This window comes from Sus scrofa, chromosome 9, assembly GCF_054392235.1.
Source record: "Sus scrofa isolate SSC_HxYL_T2T_F1_AM1 chromosome 9, Sscrofa_HxYL_maternal_Yorkshire_Landrace_v2.0, whole genome shotgun sequence".
Taxonomy (NCBI): Eukaryota; Metazoa; Chordata; class Mammalia; order Artiodactyla; family Suidae; genus Sus; species Sus scrofa.
In genome coordinates, this window is record NC_139391.1 from 28311402 (window position 1) to 28330378 (window position 18977).

Consider the following 18977-nt stretch of genomic DNA (forward strand, 5'->3'; position numbering starts at 1 on the left):
GGGAACTCCCATATGCTACAGGTGTGGCTGTAAAAAGAGAAGAAAAAAAAAAAAAAAAGAGAGAGAGAGAGAGAGGCTTCCCCACATACAATGGATCAGAGCAGAGATTTAAAAAAAAAAAAAAAAAAGAATATAAGACTCCACTGGAAACTAACCAGCTCTATTTAAGATCTTAAGAAAAAAATTGCCAGTAGGAAAGAAGGCTGGTCAGTCATATACAAGATCTTTGAGAAAATCACAGAGTAATCATTCATGGAAGCACTGCCTAGTGTCCAGGTTTTGGATATACCAAAGGACACCACCTACCCTTTTCTACACGCAGGTATACCCCCTTAGGGTAAAAGTATACCCCCAGCCTCCTTGTTGGAATCCTTCAAATAATTCAACCAGCCATTCCTATATCGGTTCCATGCTCATTCTGAGGGCTATAACTGCACTCTCTTGACTTACTCAGAGGCAGATGATGCATTCACCTGAAGACTTGTCTAGTTATGCTAGTTTTCATGCTGCAAATGAATAAACTGGCATTCTAATCAGCCTCCCTGAAGCAGGCGAAGATGAGTTTGCCTCTGGTTGATGCAGCAACATGTGGTATCCTGACATTCTAGGCACTGTGCTTGTGAGTTCAAGAGCCAAGATAATTCCTCCCCATGGGTGCTTGCGCCCTTCCCTCAGGATCACACCTCTGGCTCCCCGTGAGCCATGTGCCTTTTCTTCAAACGTCAGCACAGATTATGTGCTTCACGCTATGCTTTAAACCACTAGAGAGTGATCCAAGATAACATATAATTAAGCGAGGAACTGTTTGGCACAAACTGAAAGTGCTACAGAAATTCCAAAAAAGTAAGGATCATTCTGGTGGGCAATTATCCAAGGAGAGATTCCTAAAAGGCTATAGTCACAAGAGAGGGGCTTGATGTCTGGGCAGGATGCAGGTGGGTAGAAAGGAAGGGAAGGGAATTTCTAACAGGAGGGCCTGGGTCCACAGATGTAGAGGCCAGAAAGCTGGGTCATGTTATTAGAGAATTGGAACTACACATTGGTCAACATGCCCCCTCTTTACTCCTTCTAATAAAACCTAGAGATTGATAAAGAAAGAAGTAAGTCTTATTTAAACTTTGAAGTGAAAGCATTCATAAAACAAAACAAAATGAAATGAAACTAGTATCTTATTATGTGCCTTTTAATTATTTGCTTGTGAAGACAATTTTTTCCCCTTTTTTGGCCACCCTGTGGCATGTGGAGGTCCCAAGCCAGGGATCAGAAATCCAAGCCGCAGTTGCAACCTAAGCCACAGCTGTGGCAGCACCAGATCCTTAATCCACTGTGCCAGGCCAGGGATGGAACCTGTGTCACAACGCTCCCAAGACGCTGCTGATCCCATCGTACCACAGCGGGAACTCCAAGGCCAATGTTTTAATGCTATCACTTATGCAATGAGAACATTTCCGTGAACTTTTAAAGGAAACTGAGACGAGAAAAAAAGTAATATCCACCGCCAAAGGAAGAGCAAGTTTGAATATTAGAGTTATTTATTATCCCAAATTTGTTTTAGAAACTAACATGACCACAGGAAATGACTGAGGCGTTACGATAGTTAATTCCTAATAAAAGGAACTTTTACATAGATAATTTTCCCTTTAATTACTCCCCAAATAATCCTTATACACAGATAAAACTATTATAAAACGCAACACTTATCGTGGGAAAAATTAGATATGTAAGTGCTTTCCTCCATTCTTTATGCTACCGAAGAAGGAAATAAAAACGAACTAAATTCTTCTCCCAGATCAATCCTGACAGATCACCCTATTCTTCTGCTGCATTAGTGTTGGGCGGCAGGAAAAGAGGAAAGCAAAGAGCTGCACAGCAGAGTAAGGAGAAGTAAGTGGGACAAGAGCAATTCTGGGAGGCAGGAAGAGAGTACGGAGCCAGCGGCACCTGCTCAGATGAAACGTGGCAGGTGGACCAGCCCCTCTCCCCATACCTCGGTACCTCAATCAACACTGCCTCCATCCTTTTCTGTGTGTCTTTCCATCCACCATTTAAGTCTTGCCTCTAGACTGAGACCCGGAAAAAACAACATAGTCCCTAAAGCATCACTTCCCACATTTGGAATAGAAGAACTCCGTAAGTTTGCCTTAGTAAAGGTGTGTTCAACTAATTCCAGGATAACACTGGCCCCACCAAGCAGTTTCAATGGAAAGATGGTTTTCATACATCCCAGCTATTGATTTCTTTTAAAATGCAGTCTAGTTGATGTACAATAATATTACGTAAGTTGCAGGTATATAATATAGCAATTTATAATTTTTAAAGGTTATACTCCACTTAGTTATTATCAAATATTATCTATATCCTTCATGTTGTGCAATATATTCTTGTAGCTTATTTTCCTTTTTTTTTTTTTTTTTTTTGTCTTTTTTAGGGCAGCAGTCACAGCGTATGGAGGTTACCAGGCTAGGGGTCACACCGGGGCTATAGCCGCTAGCCTACACAATGCAGGTTCCGAGTCCCATCTGTGACCTACACCACAGCTCACAGCAATGCTGGATCCTTAACCCACTGAGCGAGGCCAGGGATCGAACCTGCATCCTCATGGATGCCAGTCAGATTCGTTTCTGCTGAGCCACGACGGACACTCTCCTCTAGTAGCTTATTTTATACCAATAATTTGAACCTCTTAATTCCCAACCCCTAACTTGCCCCTCCTCCCTTCCCTCTCCCCACTGGTAACCACTAGTGTGTTCTCTATATCTGTGAGTTTGCTTCTTTTTTGTTATATTCACTAGTTTATTATTTTTTAGGTTTCACATATAAGTGATATTTGTCTTTATTTGTCTGACTTATTTCACCTAGCATAAATCAGGCCAGCTATTTTTTTTTTTTTTTTTTTTTTGGCTTTGTCTTTTCAGGGCCACACCCACTGCGTATGGAGGTTCCCAGGCTACCGGGAGAATCGGAGATTTGGCCTACACCACAGCCACAGCAACATGGGATCCGAGCCACATCTGCAACATACACTGCAGCTCATGGCAACGCTGGACGCTTAACCCACTGAGAAAAGTCAGGGATCGAACCTGCATCCTCAAGGATGCTAGTCAGATTCATTTCCACTGAGCCACGACAGGAACTTCGAGGCCAGCTATTGTTATGGATGTAGGGAACCCCTCTGCTTTGCCTCCTAAAGGTCTGTGTCTTTGTCTTTCTGGCTTCCCTAGGAGAAATTTGACATTAAAATATAAGGATCTTCTAAAAAAAATATTCATTTCATTTTCATTTCTTAACTCAAATTGGAAAATTCTTTGAAATCTTGTCTCTGAAAAAGAGATGTACCCTTAGATTTTTAAGACTACTCAAGTTAACAAAATCCAACAATGATACCAGAAGGCCTCCATTGTGCATGTGTTTAACTTCTGAAATGCATATAAAAAACATTAATCTTCCACATTTAAGTGGAACAATAGTGACATAAGGACAATCCTGAAGAATGACTCCTTCAACACTTTGTAATTCTCATAAACAACCTTTTCTTAGGAAAGCCATAAAAAGAGTCAGTTTTTCCTGAGTCGGAGCAATTTTATCTAACTAATAGCACCCTCTGGACTTTTAAAAAATCAACATTTTCTGTGACAAATCAAATTTGGACGTGCCTCATAAAGAAGCTCCCAAGGGGACATTCATGCTTATTTTCTTCCTTAAGAGCTAGAGCAAAGGTTAGCAAATCATGGCCTGAGGGCCACATTTGGCCCTCTGACTGGTTTTATAAATAAAGTTTTATTGGAACACAGACACAGTCTTGTTGGCATATTGCCTATGGCTATTTTCAAGCATAGGGACAGAGTTGAGTAATTCTAAAGTAACCACCTGGCCCCACAAAGCCTAAAATATTTGCTCTCAGGCCCTTTACAAAAGAAAACTTGCTCTCTCCTGATCTGAAGGAATCTGCATCACTCCTTTAGACGGAAAGTCAGGATACTTAGATTTTTGACTCCATTCCGCCAGTAAACTGCTATTTGACCTTGGGGCAAGTAATCACTTCTCTCAGGGTTAACTTCTTATTTATAAAAGGAGGTTCAGCCCAGGCGATCATTTATTCTTCTAAATGTCTGTGCTCCAAGGGGTTAAGATATTTCCTCATAATATGATAGTTTAAAGAAATCCAAATTAATTTGAAAACAAGCCTTTCTCCCAAACCCATGTTTACTGTGAAAGGTTTCACATCATTTCCAGCATTTAACAACCCAGTGATACCCCCTTGCTACCGTATCATGGACACGCCAGAAAGCTGCAGATTAGAGCTGGAAAGAGAATGTAAACAGCAGTAAAATCTGTTTTAGACAAGGCAGCACATCTGGCCCACACTCTCCTAGAACAGATGCACTGCATTGCTTGTGCCAGAGATGAATGTTCTTTTCTGTCATGGTTTTGGGAGGTGAGCGCCCTTTCTCTGCCACAGCTCTGGGATCTGAAGGGAAACAGCGGGAGTCTCCACACAAAAAAAGCCCTTTGAATTGATGGCAAAAGCAAAACTCCTTTGTTTCATGAGGAATGGGGCTGTGTACTGTCAGAACGTGGGTGCTATGGGCACCTTCTACTTTAAGCCCTTTCTCTCTGGACACATGACACAAGGCTAGAAAAGTAACAAAATGATGGTAGAGCAAAAATAGTCTCCTTTCTTCCAAACTCTCCCCAACAACCAAAGAATCTTTTGCAATTGCTTTTTTGACAGAGTAAAATACTTCAGATACTACATTACCCTAAAACCAAAGACCCCGAAAGTGCTTTAAACAGAGGGCAGAAAATACAATTGATCTCAATGCTAATGACTATGATTTTAAAACCAGCAAGCCTGTTATCTTTAAAATAAACATTTTTCTGGAGTTCCTGTCGTGGCGAAGTGGTTAATGAATCCGACTAGGAACCATGAGGTTGCGGGTTCGGTCCCTGGCCTTGCTCAGTGGGTTAAAGATCCGGCATTGCCGTGAGCTGTGGTGTAGGTCGCAGATGCGGCTCGGATCCCACGTTGCTGTGGCTCTGGCGTAGGCCGGCAGCTAAAGCACCGATTCGACCCCTAGCCTGGGAACCTCCATGTGCTGCGGAAGCGGCCCAAGAAATGACAAAAAAAAAAAAAAAAAAAAAAACCAAAACATTTTTCTCCCATTTCTCTTTTGCCTGGAAAAAAAAAGATGTGTGCAGGTATCACTGCATCTCTGAACCAGAAATGACTGGTTCTTGGTCTCCAAAGCCAGGGATGTGGTGTATGAACAGGTGTATATGGAATTTAGAAAGCATAATGAATGCTCACTCACTTTAAAACACTGTATTTTGCTGGTTCCCGTTAGGGCTCAGCGGTAGCAAACTTGACTAGTATCCTAACTAATATGAGATGGGGGTTCAATCGCTGGCCCCGCTCAATGCATTAAGGATCCAGCACTACTGTGACCTGTGGTGTAGGTCACAGATGCTGTTCGGATCCCGAGTTGCTGTGGTTATGGCATACATAGGCTGGCAGGTGCAGTTCTGATTCGACCCCTAGCGTGGGAACTTCCATATGGTGCGGGTGTGGCCTTAAAAGAAAAACAAAAAACAAGTAACACCCCACTGAATTTCAAAACAGAAAGAAGTGCCTAACAAATGGGGCCCCTTGAGAGTTTTTACAAACCCAAAGAGAACCAACCCTACCAATAACATTCGGAGCTTGGTTACCAGCGTCTCACCCACATCTTCTAAGGTATGCTGAGTTCTCTGCATTTACCACACACGATAGAATTTGGCTGCGACCTCTGTTTTCCACAGTGCCTTTCTTTGCAAGCAGAAGATACCAGTGCATTCTGTCTATCATTTCTGCTAGATCGTCTTTCCAAATCCCCAAGAACAGCACTCTGTGCTTTTTTTCCTCTCTCTCTCTCTCTCACATAGAAACCTCTGAACTGGATGCTAATATCTTGCAGACCAAGCTTGAGCCAAAATGGATTTAAAAATCTAAGCTGGCATATCTGCATCCGTCTAAGGAGTTTCAAAGGAAGAACTGCAATGTTAAGCTGATTAGCGGAGCTGTGGATCACCCTCCTCCCCGCCCCTCCCCCAGGCTCTGTCTTTCACTTTACCTTCTCTTCTCGGCCAGTCAGTATTTTTCTCATTCTCTCAGATCCAGCGTAAGTCCCATCTCTGTGATCACACTTCTCTGGAGCCCTCACAATACTCTGAACACAGAAGGGGCTTAGAAATCTTGTTGGTTTGTTTTGAGAGTCTTCCTAGATGGCCTCAGCCAGGTTGATCTCCACCTTCCTTAACTCCTTGGAGGTTCACTGTCTCTCCCACACAATTAACACCTTATGCGCCTCAGCTGTGAGAGCCTGGACCGCATACTACACTTCATTTCTGCTTTATAATGGTTTCCTGTGAGGTGGTTTTCTTTCTCCAATTAGATCGTCTTCTCTCCATGGATGAAAGTGTTTTCCATACTGTTTAGTAAACTGTTCGGCACATAGTAAACATCTAATAAATACTTTTTTTTTTTTTCTATCAACAGCGGCTCTGTTTACATAGCTTGAAAGGTTCCACAGCTTGCCAGTTGTGTTGTGGGCAACTATAGATCCAACATCTGTATCAGAAACAGCAATAAGGGCATACAGCGGAAACCCCCAAATGAGATAATTTTAATAAAAATATGTGGACTACCAGGGCCAAATGAAAAGGACTGTTTCAGTCATGACTTGCATGCAGTGTGGAGAATCTAAACACAGGAAAGAAGAGCTAAGTAAACGAGGAAGGCTGGGTACAGAATTCACTCATAGCAAGGAGATGGAATTTAACTCAGTGATCCAGGATAGGCCAAAATGGTTACAAAACTTAACAATTCATTCCTTCATTCACTGACGCAATAATCACATCTTGAGTCTGGCTACACATATAACCCGTTTGGAAACCAACATAATCTTTTACAGCCTGCCCAGTTTCTTTGAGGCTCACGGATTTCCACAGTGTACACCTGCCCATGGTTTAGAACACTTCTGCAATGAAAGGAAATGGCTAAGCTAATGTTTATTTCAACCAACACTTTGTTTGGATGCATCCTGACAACTCAAACATCTGTTTTAACTAGAAACATCAATCGAGTCGACTTACTAACATTGATAAAATTTAGAAAATTGCTCGATATTCTGCTGCTTTGTTCTGCTTGTATGGACACAGCTTAATGCTTTCCATGCCACCAAATTAGTACTTAAGTGGTTATAGGAACCAGAGGAGCTTTCGCCTCCTCTATGCCAGCTGCGCTCTAAAGAGAGTTAGACCTGAAAGACCCAGCTCTGAGGACAAGCCATTAGTACAGGGCTGTCGTCGTTTCATTACTATGGAGGAGACAAGAAAACCGTTACTCACGCTATTATCAAGTTTGATTTAAGCATTTCACGCTAGGACACCTCACATATGAAACCAGCGATAGGTCTGTATAAAGGAGAAGAGCAACACTGAGCTCATCAGACAAAAAAACAAAACTGCGCCAAGGAACATTTCTGTTATGTTTCAAGTCAAATAGCACATTCTTTACTTCCGAGTGAGAGATTAATTTTTTCTGTAAGTGGCTAACCTCTGGAAATAACTTAGAGGAGACCAGTTTTGAATGAAATCTCCCTTGTGAGTCCAGGCCTGGCTGTCTCTGCAGTGGCATTTCCATGACTGCTATGGTTGTCAACTGTTTCAAACTCCCACCTAGAGAAGTTTAAGTTCAGCTCCTGGATCAATAACTCTTTTTTTCCAATGTTAGGTATCACGACAGGTAGCTATTATTACCGTAAACAAAAACTTCCATTTTAGATATATGCTGAGGTGTGCTTGCTAATTTTTTTTCCCAGCTTTAATATAGAATTGACATACAATGATGTCTATGTTTAAGGTATATAATGGAATGATCCACTGGACGTTTATACTGCAAAAAGATTACCACAGTAAGGTTAGCTAACACACCCTCACCTCACATAGTTACCATCTGTTGATGTGTGAGTGGTGAGAAGAGTGAGGATTTACTTTCTTAGCAACTCTGAATATTCATTACAGTATGGTTAACTAGGATAACCATGCAGTACATGAAGATTCCCCAGAACATTCAACTTATAACTGGAACCGTGTATCTTTTGACCACCGTCACTTATTTCTCCCAACTCCCCTGCCTCTGGCAACCACCAATCTAGTCTCTGTTCCTCCAGGTTTGATTTTTCAGATTCCACACCTAAGGAAGACCACATAGTATTTGTCTACTCATGAGCCAGAAATTACTAGGAGAGGGAAGTCAAGAAATATGACTTATTCAAGTGTCTGGTATGAACAGAGTCAGAGAAAGAGTTTGTTCACAAAATGGGGTAGAACATTATTGAGTCACTGATGGAATACAGCTGATGGAAGCTTCTTGGAGAAATGGAACTCAGCAGGAAGGAATTTAACTAGTGATTCGTTGAAGGGGCATTATCCAAAGGAATACGCAGCAACTTTGGCCTTGGGAGTCTATGGAGAAAGGAGAGGATGAAGAGGTATTGTGGTCCAAGTTGCATTCAGAAACAGTGCGTGACACCAGGACTCGACATAAGTAGCAGAGACTGGCCAGCCAGGAGCGAGGCAAGTTGACATAACGGCCACAAAAGATAGAAGTCATGCGAACATCTTTAAGAATGTCAGAACTGATTTATTAAATACTCAAGCTCCCACACTTGAGCACACTGATATGGTACAGCCGGCCCCATCCTTCTGACTGCCAGAAAGTAAACGCAGATCTCTTCTCTAAATGGCTGGCAGAGAGCGTTAGGTTTGGAGGATTGAATACACTGGAAGGAGACAGAAAAGGCTCTAAAGGGCAGCTCACCGGGGTGAATTTTCTTTCTTCTACTGGGTGATAGTGGTGGAAGAGATGGATGGGAAGAGCTGATGATGCCTGTGGGCAGATGTCATTGCCAGCACTATCATTTTTCTGGGACAGCTCTCTTCAGAGCCCAGAACAGAGTGAGGCAAACTCTTTGATGTTCAGGTCCATTTCAGAAGTAGATTCCTGGGACAGAATCAAGAACTTTCAAAGTTTTAGTTTTCCTAAAAAACAGTCTGTATATAATGTGATTATACTTTTTCATGGTTAAGAGTTTACACATTATTAAGTGTGAAGCGATGCACCCTGAGCTTCTTTTATGTTTTTGAATTCAAGGCACAAGAAAAAAACAAAAGTCACAAGCCCTGGTTTCAAAATTCTAGGGCTACCATTGACAAGCTGTCCATGTAGAGTTTCCACTCGGAGTCTGTTTTTTTTTTTTTTTTTTTTTATCCTAAGAAAATGGAATAATGGCATCTGCAACTTAGAGCACAATGGTGGGCATGTCATAGAGCAGAATGATGGTCAAGGATGCAGGTATACCAGTAAGTTTTCCAATATTATAGTCCTCACTCCCTGACCCTGCCACCGTCCACCTGCTCATGTCTTCTGAACATTTCTAAGCTGCACTTTTCTCTTTGGCAAAATAGGAAAACGATTGATTCTGAACAGAGTGGTTGTGTGATCAACTGCGATTACGGGAGTGTTGCTTGTTACGATCAGCTTCATAGGCATCATCATCAGTGACATCGTATGAGGAAATATTAACCAATAACTTGTTTCTTTGTTGCTATACAGCAGCGTGATTTATAATCTACATTAAAGACCAAAGCCAAACAAAAGCTAACAGTCTGTGCCTTAGAATGCTAAATCACCATTAAAACAAACCATTTGGAAAACTCGATTAGCTGTTCAATTTTATACTGTGCTTATTCTTTCCCCATGTTTTCCTTACAGCCAAAAACAAAAAAATAGAAAATTTGGTTTGTTTTTCACAGTATTAAAAAAAAAAAAAGCTGATGAACTGTCTGTGTCAGTGTTATATATTTAGTGGACTTATTATTATTTTTTGCAATGCTTTGGCACAGCTCAATTTTAAATGCTATTACCACATTATAATCTCGGCAAAACCCATTGTTCCAAATAATGCTCTGATGTACAAATGAGTCTTCCTCCCAAATAAAAACTGCCAAGAGAAAGGTACTGGTATAATGTATAAAAATGAAAAGTCTCATCGAAGCACAGAATAACTATAAATTTCGCTTCAGAGGCATAAGCTATATACACACAAACTAAAAAAAAAGTTATAATTAAGATGTCTAATTCTCCTGAAATAACACTCTAATATATAATAATTCACTGTGGGCTACGTAGGCAGCCTGGATCAAACAGCATCTCCCTACACAGTGAACTAGAAACACTATTAGACTCAAATGGGTTGAAATATTTCTGCCACTGTTTTCAGAACATGAAGATAAATACTGTATGCCTGGTCACAAGATTCTGGAATCATTTTATCACCAATGCCATAAATTGGTGTGAAGTAAAGTTTTTATAAAAAGTTTTAATAAGGGTGTGTGTCTTCTATAATTTACCATGTTTTCCTTAGGTCTGCCTCAGGATAACAGTACACATGGTCTTTCCAACTTAAGGGTTGCTTTAGTAGAGACACCAACGATGAAATGAGGAGTTAACTAGCTACTAGACGATCCTTCTGAGGAGATAAATGTATGGCTTTTCTTTCCAGTATCTATTGGGAAGCCTTTTTGAAACAATGCTGATGACACTCTCAATAGCGCTAAGGGTGGGAAACACTGTCCTTTGGGGTCTGGATCTCTGTCTGACAATAAAACAGGTATTGCCCCTTAATGTTTGCTGCCTGAGTCAGAGTTCTTGGGACAGTCGTCGTTGTAAAGGTCAACATAAGAGCAAGATCCAAACCCTTCATTTCCTGCTGGGATCCCATAAACAACACCAGTACACAGAGCCAAACCAATGGGCACTTGGTTTGTTTCAGGTTAAGTTTGTGGAATTTTCTGAAGCTCTAGTTTGCTTTGTTTAATCATTTTAGAAATTATGTAGGTATCATGCTGGTTTAAAGTAGTTCATTAGGTCTATTTTTGGACATGTTTGGCTTCAGTTACAACATAGATGTTTGGGTTTTGTTGTTCACTTCAGAGTGCAGCTCCTTCTGGCTTTTGGCTATGACTCCTTGGTTTATGGCCTTGCTATTGGTGCCCATATGAGTGTGATTGAGCAGAAAGCTGCAGCTCATCACCACCCTGGCCACAGAAACTTCTGTGCCCCGAAGGAGTTAGTTTGCTCTTTGTTTTGAGGAGAACTCAATAACAACGCAAGCACCAGACCAAGAGTTTTTAGGATGTATGCACTCCCCAACTTTCTATTGCTTGTTCTAAAATTATAAGACTTCACGAAGAAAAGTAGCTTACTTCATATTATATTTATGAAAAGGTATAAAAGTCTCAATGTTTTCAGTCTTCCTGAAGCTGTTTACTTGAGTACTCTGTGAAGAAAAAAAGATAGGAAAAAAAAGTTCTTAAAAATCTCCAGGGATTTTAAAAAAGCCCATTTACCCGTATTTTGCAACGGCCCTGGTTGTGAAATCATCAGGCTGAAAAATACTGGAGGAGCATTGAGGGTGGATTTTAGTGACAAGATTTCCTCAAGGCTGCGGACAAACCAAATTCATTAAAAGAAAGAAACAGAAGTGGTAGATTTCATCATAAAATGGGGAAAACATTTTCCAGCTGAATTATGGATACAACACAGAACACAGTTGTTTCAGTTTTTAAAACCTCGGTTTCTACAGGCTGTAACAGAACATTTCAATTGGCTCACTTCATGAAAGCCATCTGCACCTGCTCACAAAACAGCTTAAAGAAAAAAATCTGCACGAAGGAGTTTAACTTATACGACAATAAGGAATAGCCTCTGGTACACACACACACAAAGGAGGAGCGGTATGAAGCAAGGGGTATCATAATTTTTTTAAACTACCAATAAATAATCATCTAAGATCAGCTTACAGCATTATTTCAGTTTTACCTGTGGCAGCTCCACTTGCCTGTTCTGGTTGTATGTTAAAAGTTAGGCGATTAAAATTCAATTATGTGGGGTTTTCTTTTATGTAGCCTAGGGTTGAATGAATTACTGGCAGGAAACTTTAGCTCATGAATTCAATCAAAAATCCTTTCATTTGTCAGAGCTGCTTCCTGCCCTTCTCCTTTAAACATCTGCTTCTCCAGTTCAGGGAGAAAACACACAAACACACACACACATATACACACACACACACTCCCTCCCTCCCTCCCTCTCCCTCTCTCTCTGTTAAAATAATAAGCAATCACCAAAACTTCCCTTGCAAAAGTTACAGATTCTCTCTTAAACACACACTTGCTCCCAGTAGAGTTTATTTAATATATCTTTAATAGCTTCCTTGTATTCCTCTCTTCCTTTCCGCTTTTAAATTCTGGAAAATCTCAAGCTGACAAAAGAAGACATTTTAAAAATGCGAACCTTCGCAGGGATAAACCCCAGCCAGCCTCCAGGCCAATGGGATGGAGGCAAAGCAGCCAGGAGGTGGGGGGTGGTGGGGGGAAAGGGGCTGGCTGTCGGGAATTGCTTGCACTCCTTAAATGGCTGGCACTTCCTGCCAGAAAAGGCCAGCTCTGCACAAACAGAAATAGAGTGGAAAGAAAACAGGAGGTATTGCTCAAGTTCAAAACAATCTGCGCGTGTCCACACTACAAGCGGGACACCAGCCGCGCAGCTCTGGCCTTGCCAGAGCATCACCTGAGAAGCCCACATCCCTTTCTCAGCAGCCTTAGACTCATGTCTACCCCACGCCGCCAGGAAGGCAAACCCAGATGTTAAAATTAGGAGGAAAACTTAAAGTGCCTTCTGAACAGCCAGGCTTCTCTGAGCATGACCCAAATCCTTTAGGGGTCCCAGAGCCCTCCTTCTGCATGGATGGACTTCTCTTTGGGAAACTGACTTGGGGCAGATCTCAGTGCCTTATTCTTTCTCCTGAAAATCTTGTTCCTTCCTCTAGAGAAGTCTGAGTGAAGATTAGTTAAAACTTGGGGGCTGTACTGCCTAATGATCGAAACCCTATTAAAAGATCTTTTAAAATATTATCACTATTTTTGAGAATCTCAAATATAAATCCTAGAGGGAAAGACATCTGTTTTAAGAATCCTACCTAGAACTTACAAACATTTTAAACTGTACAAAATGATGATGCTTTAATAAGACATGGTACATAATACAACCAGCTGTTGTATCATGGAGAAGCATTAAGAATGTTTTCATATCTAAGTTATGCTCGTAATTCTAAAAGTAGATAAAGAAGCTTCCGGTTATTTTACCCTTCATATTCGTATGGATAGAAAAATTTGACCTACAATGATTAGAAATTACTGGCATCCCCAAAGCTACTACAATCAATACATTCATAATTCCTACATGTTGTAATGATTCACCCTTAAATTTTTTAAATAAATGGGTTATGCGGCTAAAGCCATTTATTGTTATGTTAATAGCAGTAATAACAAGAGCTAATATTTCTGAGCACTCGCCATGTGCCAACTGTGATACAAAGTTCTTTACATGCATAATTTATTGTAATCTCCACAACCCAGTGTAGAACTATGATTATGCACATATGAAGAAATAGCGATTTAGATCATTAATTTGCCATAGGTCAGAGAGTTAGTATGTAGCAAAGCTGCGACTTGTACCCAACAGCTGGACTGTCAGTGCATACACACACCGTTCAACCACCCATCCATCCATGCAATAAGAAACACCTATTATCTGGAAGATACAGTCAATCAAATGAGATAAGATATACCCAAAACATTTTTAAAACTGATACATCAGTTCTACCCAACTGAAACATAAGGAACAGAGTATATCTTAAAAGGTCAGATGTCAGATTAAAACACACACATACTGAATTGTAGAATCAATACATAGTACCAGAAAAAAATAAATCAAAGTCCATGAAACTGCTATCAACAAGAAATCCAATACTCCTTCGACATATAAAATCTATCATTCAAGGTATTTCTCAAAAGACCAATTTTTCATTGAATTTTCCACAGAATTTTCAAAAATAAATCCAGGGAACATTTGGGAATAGCAAGTTTCCAAAACAAAACGTGTATAGCTAGATTAGTTTGTCAGTTTTGCCATTTTCTCTTTCAGTGGAAAGTTCATTGGACAAATTAAAATTTCACCCCAGACAGGATGTGAGAATGTTTTTGCAAATCACAACTTTCGGTATATTAATGCCATGTGAAAGTTTTCTTTCCCAAACAAGAACCCACATGAAACTTGGCTATTAAACCTTAAATAAACCTTTTTTACATACCTATAAGCCTCAAATTGAAATTACCTATAAATGGATTTTCAGATTTCTTTTTAGTTTAATTCCTGGGTGTGCGGGGCAAAAGGTTACATCCTTTAAATAAACTTCTGTTTGGGGCTAAAACCAGTATCCTCATTTTGAGGTTTCAACTGAAATGCATCAAGTTGGTTGATTTCATTCAATATGACTTTGTATGGGTTATAAAAGCGTGGTCCAATTCAGGCTATTTAAATATTCAGATAAAGCATTTCACATTCAACAAAAATACGAGGGCGTATCACATGCTTGACTGTGCTAGGCACTAAAGATACAAAGGTACGTAAAAGACACGGTCTTATGCTGGAGAAATTTATAGACTTGTGAAAGTGACCAAGAGCTAAATACATCTTAAAAACTGGGTAAATGCTCCCCCCCCCATGTAACATTACCTGACTATGTAGGGACTCCTAAGAAAAAGTGATCAATTCAGGAAAAGTCCTCTCCTCTACAAAGCATATCATTCATCCATTCGACAAACGTTTATTGGATTTCGAAGGATAAGGAGGGATTTACAGGTGAGGAGGACCGAAGCAACATCATATGCAAAAACTGAAGTTCTGTAAGGGATGTCACATTCAGGGGCCTGGTTAAAATACGCGCAAAATGTAATGAGAGCACCAGGGATCAGCTGATTGATTCTGGGGTGTCAAGCAAGGTATCAGAGAACAGAGGGCCTAAGAGCTACCTCCTGAATGTATCCACAAACTCCCCTTGTAGACCAGTAATGCTGAAAGCGTCAAAGGCACAGGTCAGATTAAGCGCTCAATCCCCTTTGCATCAAACCAGTGAGAAAATTCCTGCGACGTTTCAGTAAAAGTCCCAGTGGAGTCCAGTTACCTAATTTGTTTGCTGAGGAACAATGAAGAGTTCCCACACGCACAGTGGAGCAAGTTCAGACTGCACTTAACTGCAGCCTCACACCCAGAAATGGAGCTACGCAGGACAACCGATGGATGGAAGGTGGAAGTTTGGAGGTCTCCTCTGAGGACACAGTTGAGGACGTGCACCCAGTCTGTCAATTAAGAAGGGAGAGCCACCTCCCTCAGACCAGCAGTTCTCCCAGACTCCTCAGCCTGCCTCAGTTCTTAATTCCAAGTGAAACAAGGACATGATTCATACCCCCGGTTGCTTTTCTTTTCATGTGTAGCATGATCAAAAGAATAATTATACAGAAAGGAATTCTGCAAAGACAAAAATTGCGTGTGATCCGCCTTACATAAGGAACTCAGTGTGCGGCTGGAAACCTCTGATTGGTTCTGCTGACTGGCAGCTTCAGGTTACAAACAGGGGAACCCAGAGCCCTCATTACCATCTTCCTCAGCTCCAACAAACATAGTCAGCTCAACACACACATTTAGTCCTGACAAGTACATATCAGATTCAGCCCATGCAAAAATAATAAAACTTAAGAACAGTCTGATGACTTCTAAGGAAAGAGAGAAGGGGCACACACAGCTCAGTGAAGTGACCCGAGAGAAAGAGTTTGGAGAGTGAGCTAAGAATTCTGAGATAGTAGATCAGTGGCCAGAAAAAAAAATGTCACTATGCTTTTAAACCCTTCCCACACATTCTTGCCTAACATGTCCTACTCCTACCCCTACTCCCGCACACGAAGCCTAGATCAGAAACGGAAAAGGGCAAATTTCCTATGGGGAAACTACCGGACTGACAGCCTGGCATCTGCTTTTTTCTTTTCTTTTTAGGGCCACACTGGTGGCATATGGAGGTTCCCAGGCTAGGGATCGAATTGGAGCTGCAGCTGCAGGCCTAGGCAACAGAGGCATGGGATCCTTAACCCACTGAGCAAGGCCAGGGATCTAACCCACATCCTCATGGATACCAGTCAGGCTCTTAACCCACTGAACCACAATGGGAATTCCCTGGCATCTGTTTTCCAATTCATTTCAGTCCAGTTAAATCCACCTCTATGCAAGCTGTAGAGGGCCCTGACTCTGCCTCTGAGGAACAGAAGGTGGCTGAAGAAAACCACACACTGCGGATGGTGGGTCTTCTTTAAATTCTGCACCACTAACCTCAAGTGGGCTGTCAGTGCTGCCCCGATTCTAGTACACTTTTCTGGTTCCATTCTCACTGTCATTGTCCTCCCAGACTATTTCACACCCTTTCCTCTCTCTTCAAACCTCCAGCACCTTCTGCTCAATTCTCAGTCTCAGGTGTTGCATTAACTTGAATCCTATTCCACTGGGAAAATAGAAGCAAATGGACGAGAACTTACATAACCTCCCACCAGTACAACTAAGCACTAAACTGACTGTTGATACCTGCCTTCTCTATAGCCTGGCCACCTGTGGCTATCAAGTGCTTGAACTGTAATGAGTCCAAACTGAGATGTGCTTTTTGTGTAAAATGCACTGGATTTTGAATTTTTTCTTATAAAAAATGAATGTAATACACCTCCTTAGTAATTTTTATATTCAGTACTTTTTTTTTTTTTTTGTCTTTTTGCTATTTCTTGGGCCGCTGCCTCAGCATATAGAGGTTCCCAGGCTAGGGGTCCAATCAGAGCTATAGCCACCGGCCTACGCCAGAGCCACAGCAACTCGGGATCCGAGCCGTGTCTGCAACCTACACCACAGCTCACGGCAACGCCAGATTGTTAACCCACTGAGCAAGGGCAGGGACCGAACCCGCAACCTCATGGTTCCTAGTCAGATTCGTTAACCACTGCGCCACGATGGGAACTCCCTCAGTACATGTTTTAATAATTTGCACATAGAGGGTTAAATCAAATCACTGCAATTAATTTTATGGGTTTTTTTTTAATGTGGCTACTAGAATTTTTAAATTACATATGTATTTTGGTTAAATTATACAGTATTTCTGTTGGATAGTGCCACTCTATTCTCCACTGTTACTATGAGGGAACTACCCTGTTCTTAGCTAAGACCAAGCCACTCCCTCCCTGGGCATTGAACTCTTCTCTTCTCTCCCACTCAAGACCTTCACTCCAGCAAGTCTCACTGCTGTCCCCTTCACCAACTTCCCCCTTAGGATTGGATCATTCCCGTGTGCATACAAACATGCTGCTATAGCTCCTATTAAAAACAAAACAAAACCCAAAAACCTCTTGATCCAGTTACCACCTCATCTATTTATAGTAGCATACCTCAAAAATGTTGTCTATACTCACTGTCTCCAATTATTCTCTTATGAATCCACTTCCATTCCCACTCACTCCACCAAAATGGCTCCTGCCATGGAAGGGTGCATACAAGCTGGCTGGAACCAACTGTTAAATGTTTAAGAACTTTGCAAACTTCCTCTTAAACTATTGGTAGCTTGAAATTGGCTATGATGGAAGTATTTATAACATGGAGATTGGTCCACACTGCAAATCAGAAGAGCTAGTCTACCAGCACAGCAGTGACTGAAAGTTACCAATGGCCTTCACCAAATTTTATACTCAATCATCAGTCTTCAGCCTACCTAATTTATTGGTAGCATTTGGCATGGACAAACACTCTTCCCTTCACTTTTTTCTCCATTCCCTTGTGGGGGCATCGATTTCTCCTATGTCTTCTTCTTCACTGGACACTCTTCTTGTTTCCTTTGCTGGTTCCACTTCAGCTCTCTGACCTCCAAGTACTGGAGAATCTTACATTCAATCTAAACACCTCTTCTTTTCTTCACCTACACTTCTCTGGTGTTTTTAGCCTTGTGGCCATAAATACCCAAATGTGTACCTGCAGGGCCAGACCTCACTCCTGAATTCCAGCTGACCTATCCCTTGCCTATATGGTATCATCCCCTGGTTGTCAAACAGGCATGTCAAACTTAACAGGTCAAAATAAAATTTTGAATTCTCCTCACCCACTTTCTTCCCCTGTTTCCAAACATGATGTTCTAATAATATTCCCCAGCTCAATAAATGGCAATTCTAGTTATACAGGCCACACATTTTGAATTATCCTTGGTTTTGCTCTTTCTCTGATAGCCCACATCCAAAGCACTGGCACTCCTATTGGCTCTATCTTTAAAACATATCCTATCTTACTTAGAATAAAAGCAAATCTTTCTAATGGTCTACGAAGCCCTACAAAGCATTCCCGCTACTTCTCTGATCTCATCTCCCACCAAGTTCCTTTAGCTTACTCTGAACCAGCTGGAACATCTTAGTCAACAAAGATGCTCCTGGCTCAGAGCCTTTGTACTTGCTGTTCTCTCTCCCAGATGGTCACATGGCTCACGCCCTGACTTCATCCTGCAGGACTATCCTATTTGAAATAAATCCCTTCTGTGGCACTTATCACCCTATGACACACTATTTCGTCACCTGTTGGTGTGTTTATCTTCAGCCTAGCCTCAGCAGGTGTATTATTTGTTTTTAATTGCTGTACACCTAATATCTGTCAGAGTGCTTGGCACATATTGAAAGTTCGGTCAATGTTTGTTGAATGAATGAAAAAACTGATATCGTATTGACAGCTTTGGATCACGAAGAAAGCTCCTATCATTGTCTGTGAAGCATTAAGTGATGGACACATCTTAAATGGCATGGTATTTGATTTTTCTACCAGTCTATATTTGTGTACAGACTCATTAGTGAGGGATGTTTTTCGGCCTGACAAAACAATCAAATCCGACTTACTTTGGAATTAATGGTGATGATGACAATACAAACTCTTTTCTTTAATACTGTCTTTTTAAAAGGGGGTTCTCAAGGATGTC

General features: G+C 41.2%; 1 protein-coding gene and 1 long non-coding RNA gene across 9 annotated transcripts in view; both read right to left on the minus strand.

Annotated features, from left to right (window-relative positions):
- Window positions 1–18977, minus strand: part of MAML2 (mastermind like transcriptional coactivator 2) — a 374722-nt gene that overhangs the window by 262191 nt on the left and 93554 nt on the right. For 2 of the 8 annotated variants that reach the window (XM_084975739.1, XM_084975736.1), the window contains exon 1: window positions 6111–6282. The exons of the other annotated variants lie outside the window; for them this stretch is intronic. In XM_084975739.1, the coding sequence (XP_084831865.1) occupies window positions 6111–6143 (33 nt within the window). In that variant the 5' untranslated portion in view covers window positions 6144–6282. Of the gene's footprint in view, window positions 1–6110; window positions 6283–18977 lie in introns of those variants that run through there. 8 annotated transcript variants of the gene reach the window in all.
- On the minus strand, window positions 8870–11382 carry LOC146399816 (uncharacterized). The gene is made up of 2 exons (XR_014815097.1): window positions 11308–11382; window positions 8870–9043 (listed from the first exon to the last, which is right to left on the minus strand). It is a non-coding gene; the product is annotated as an uncharacterized LOC146399816 (long non-coding RNA).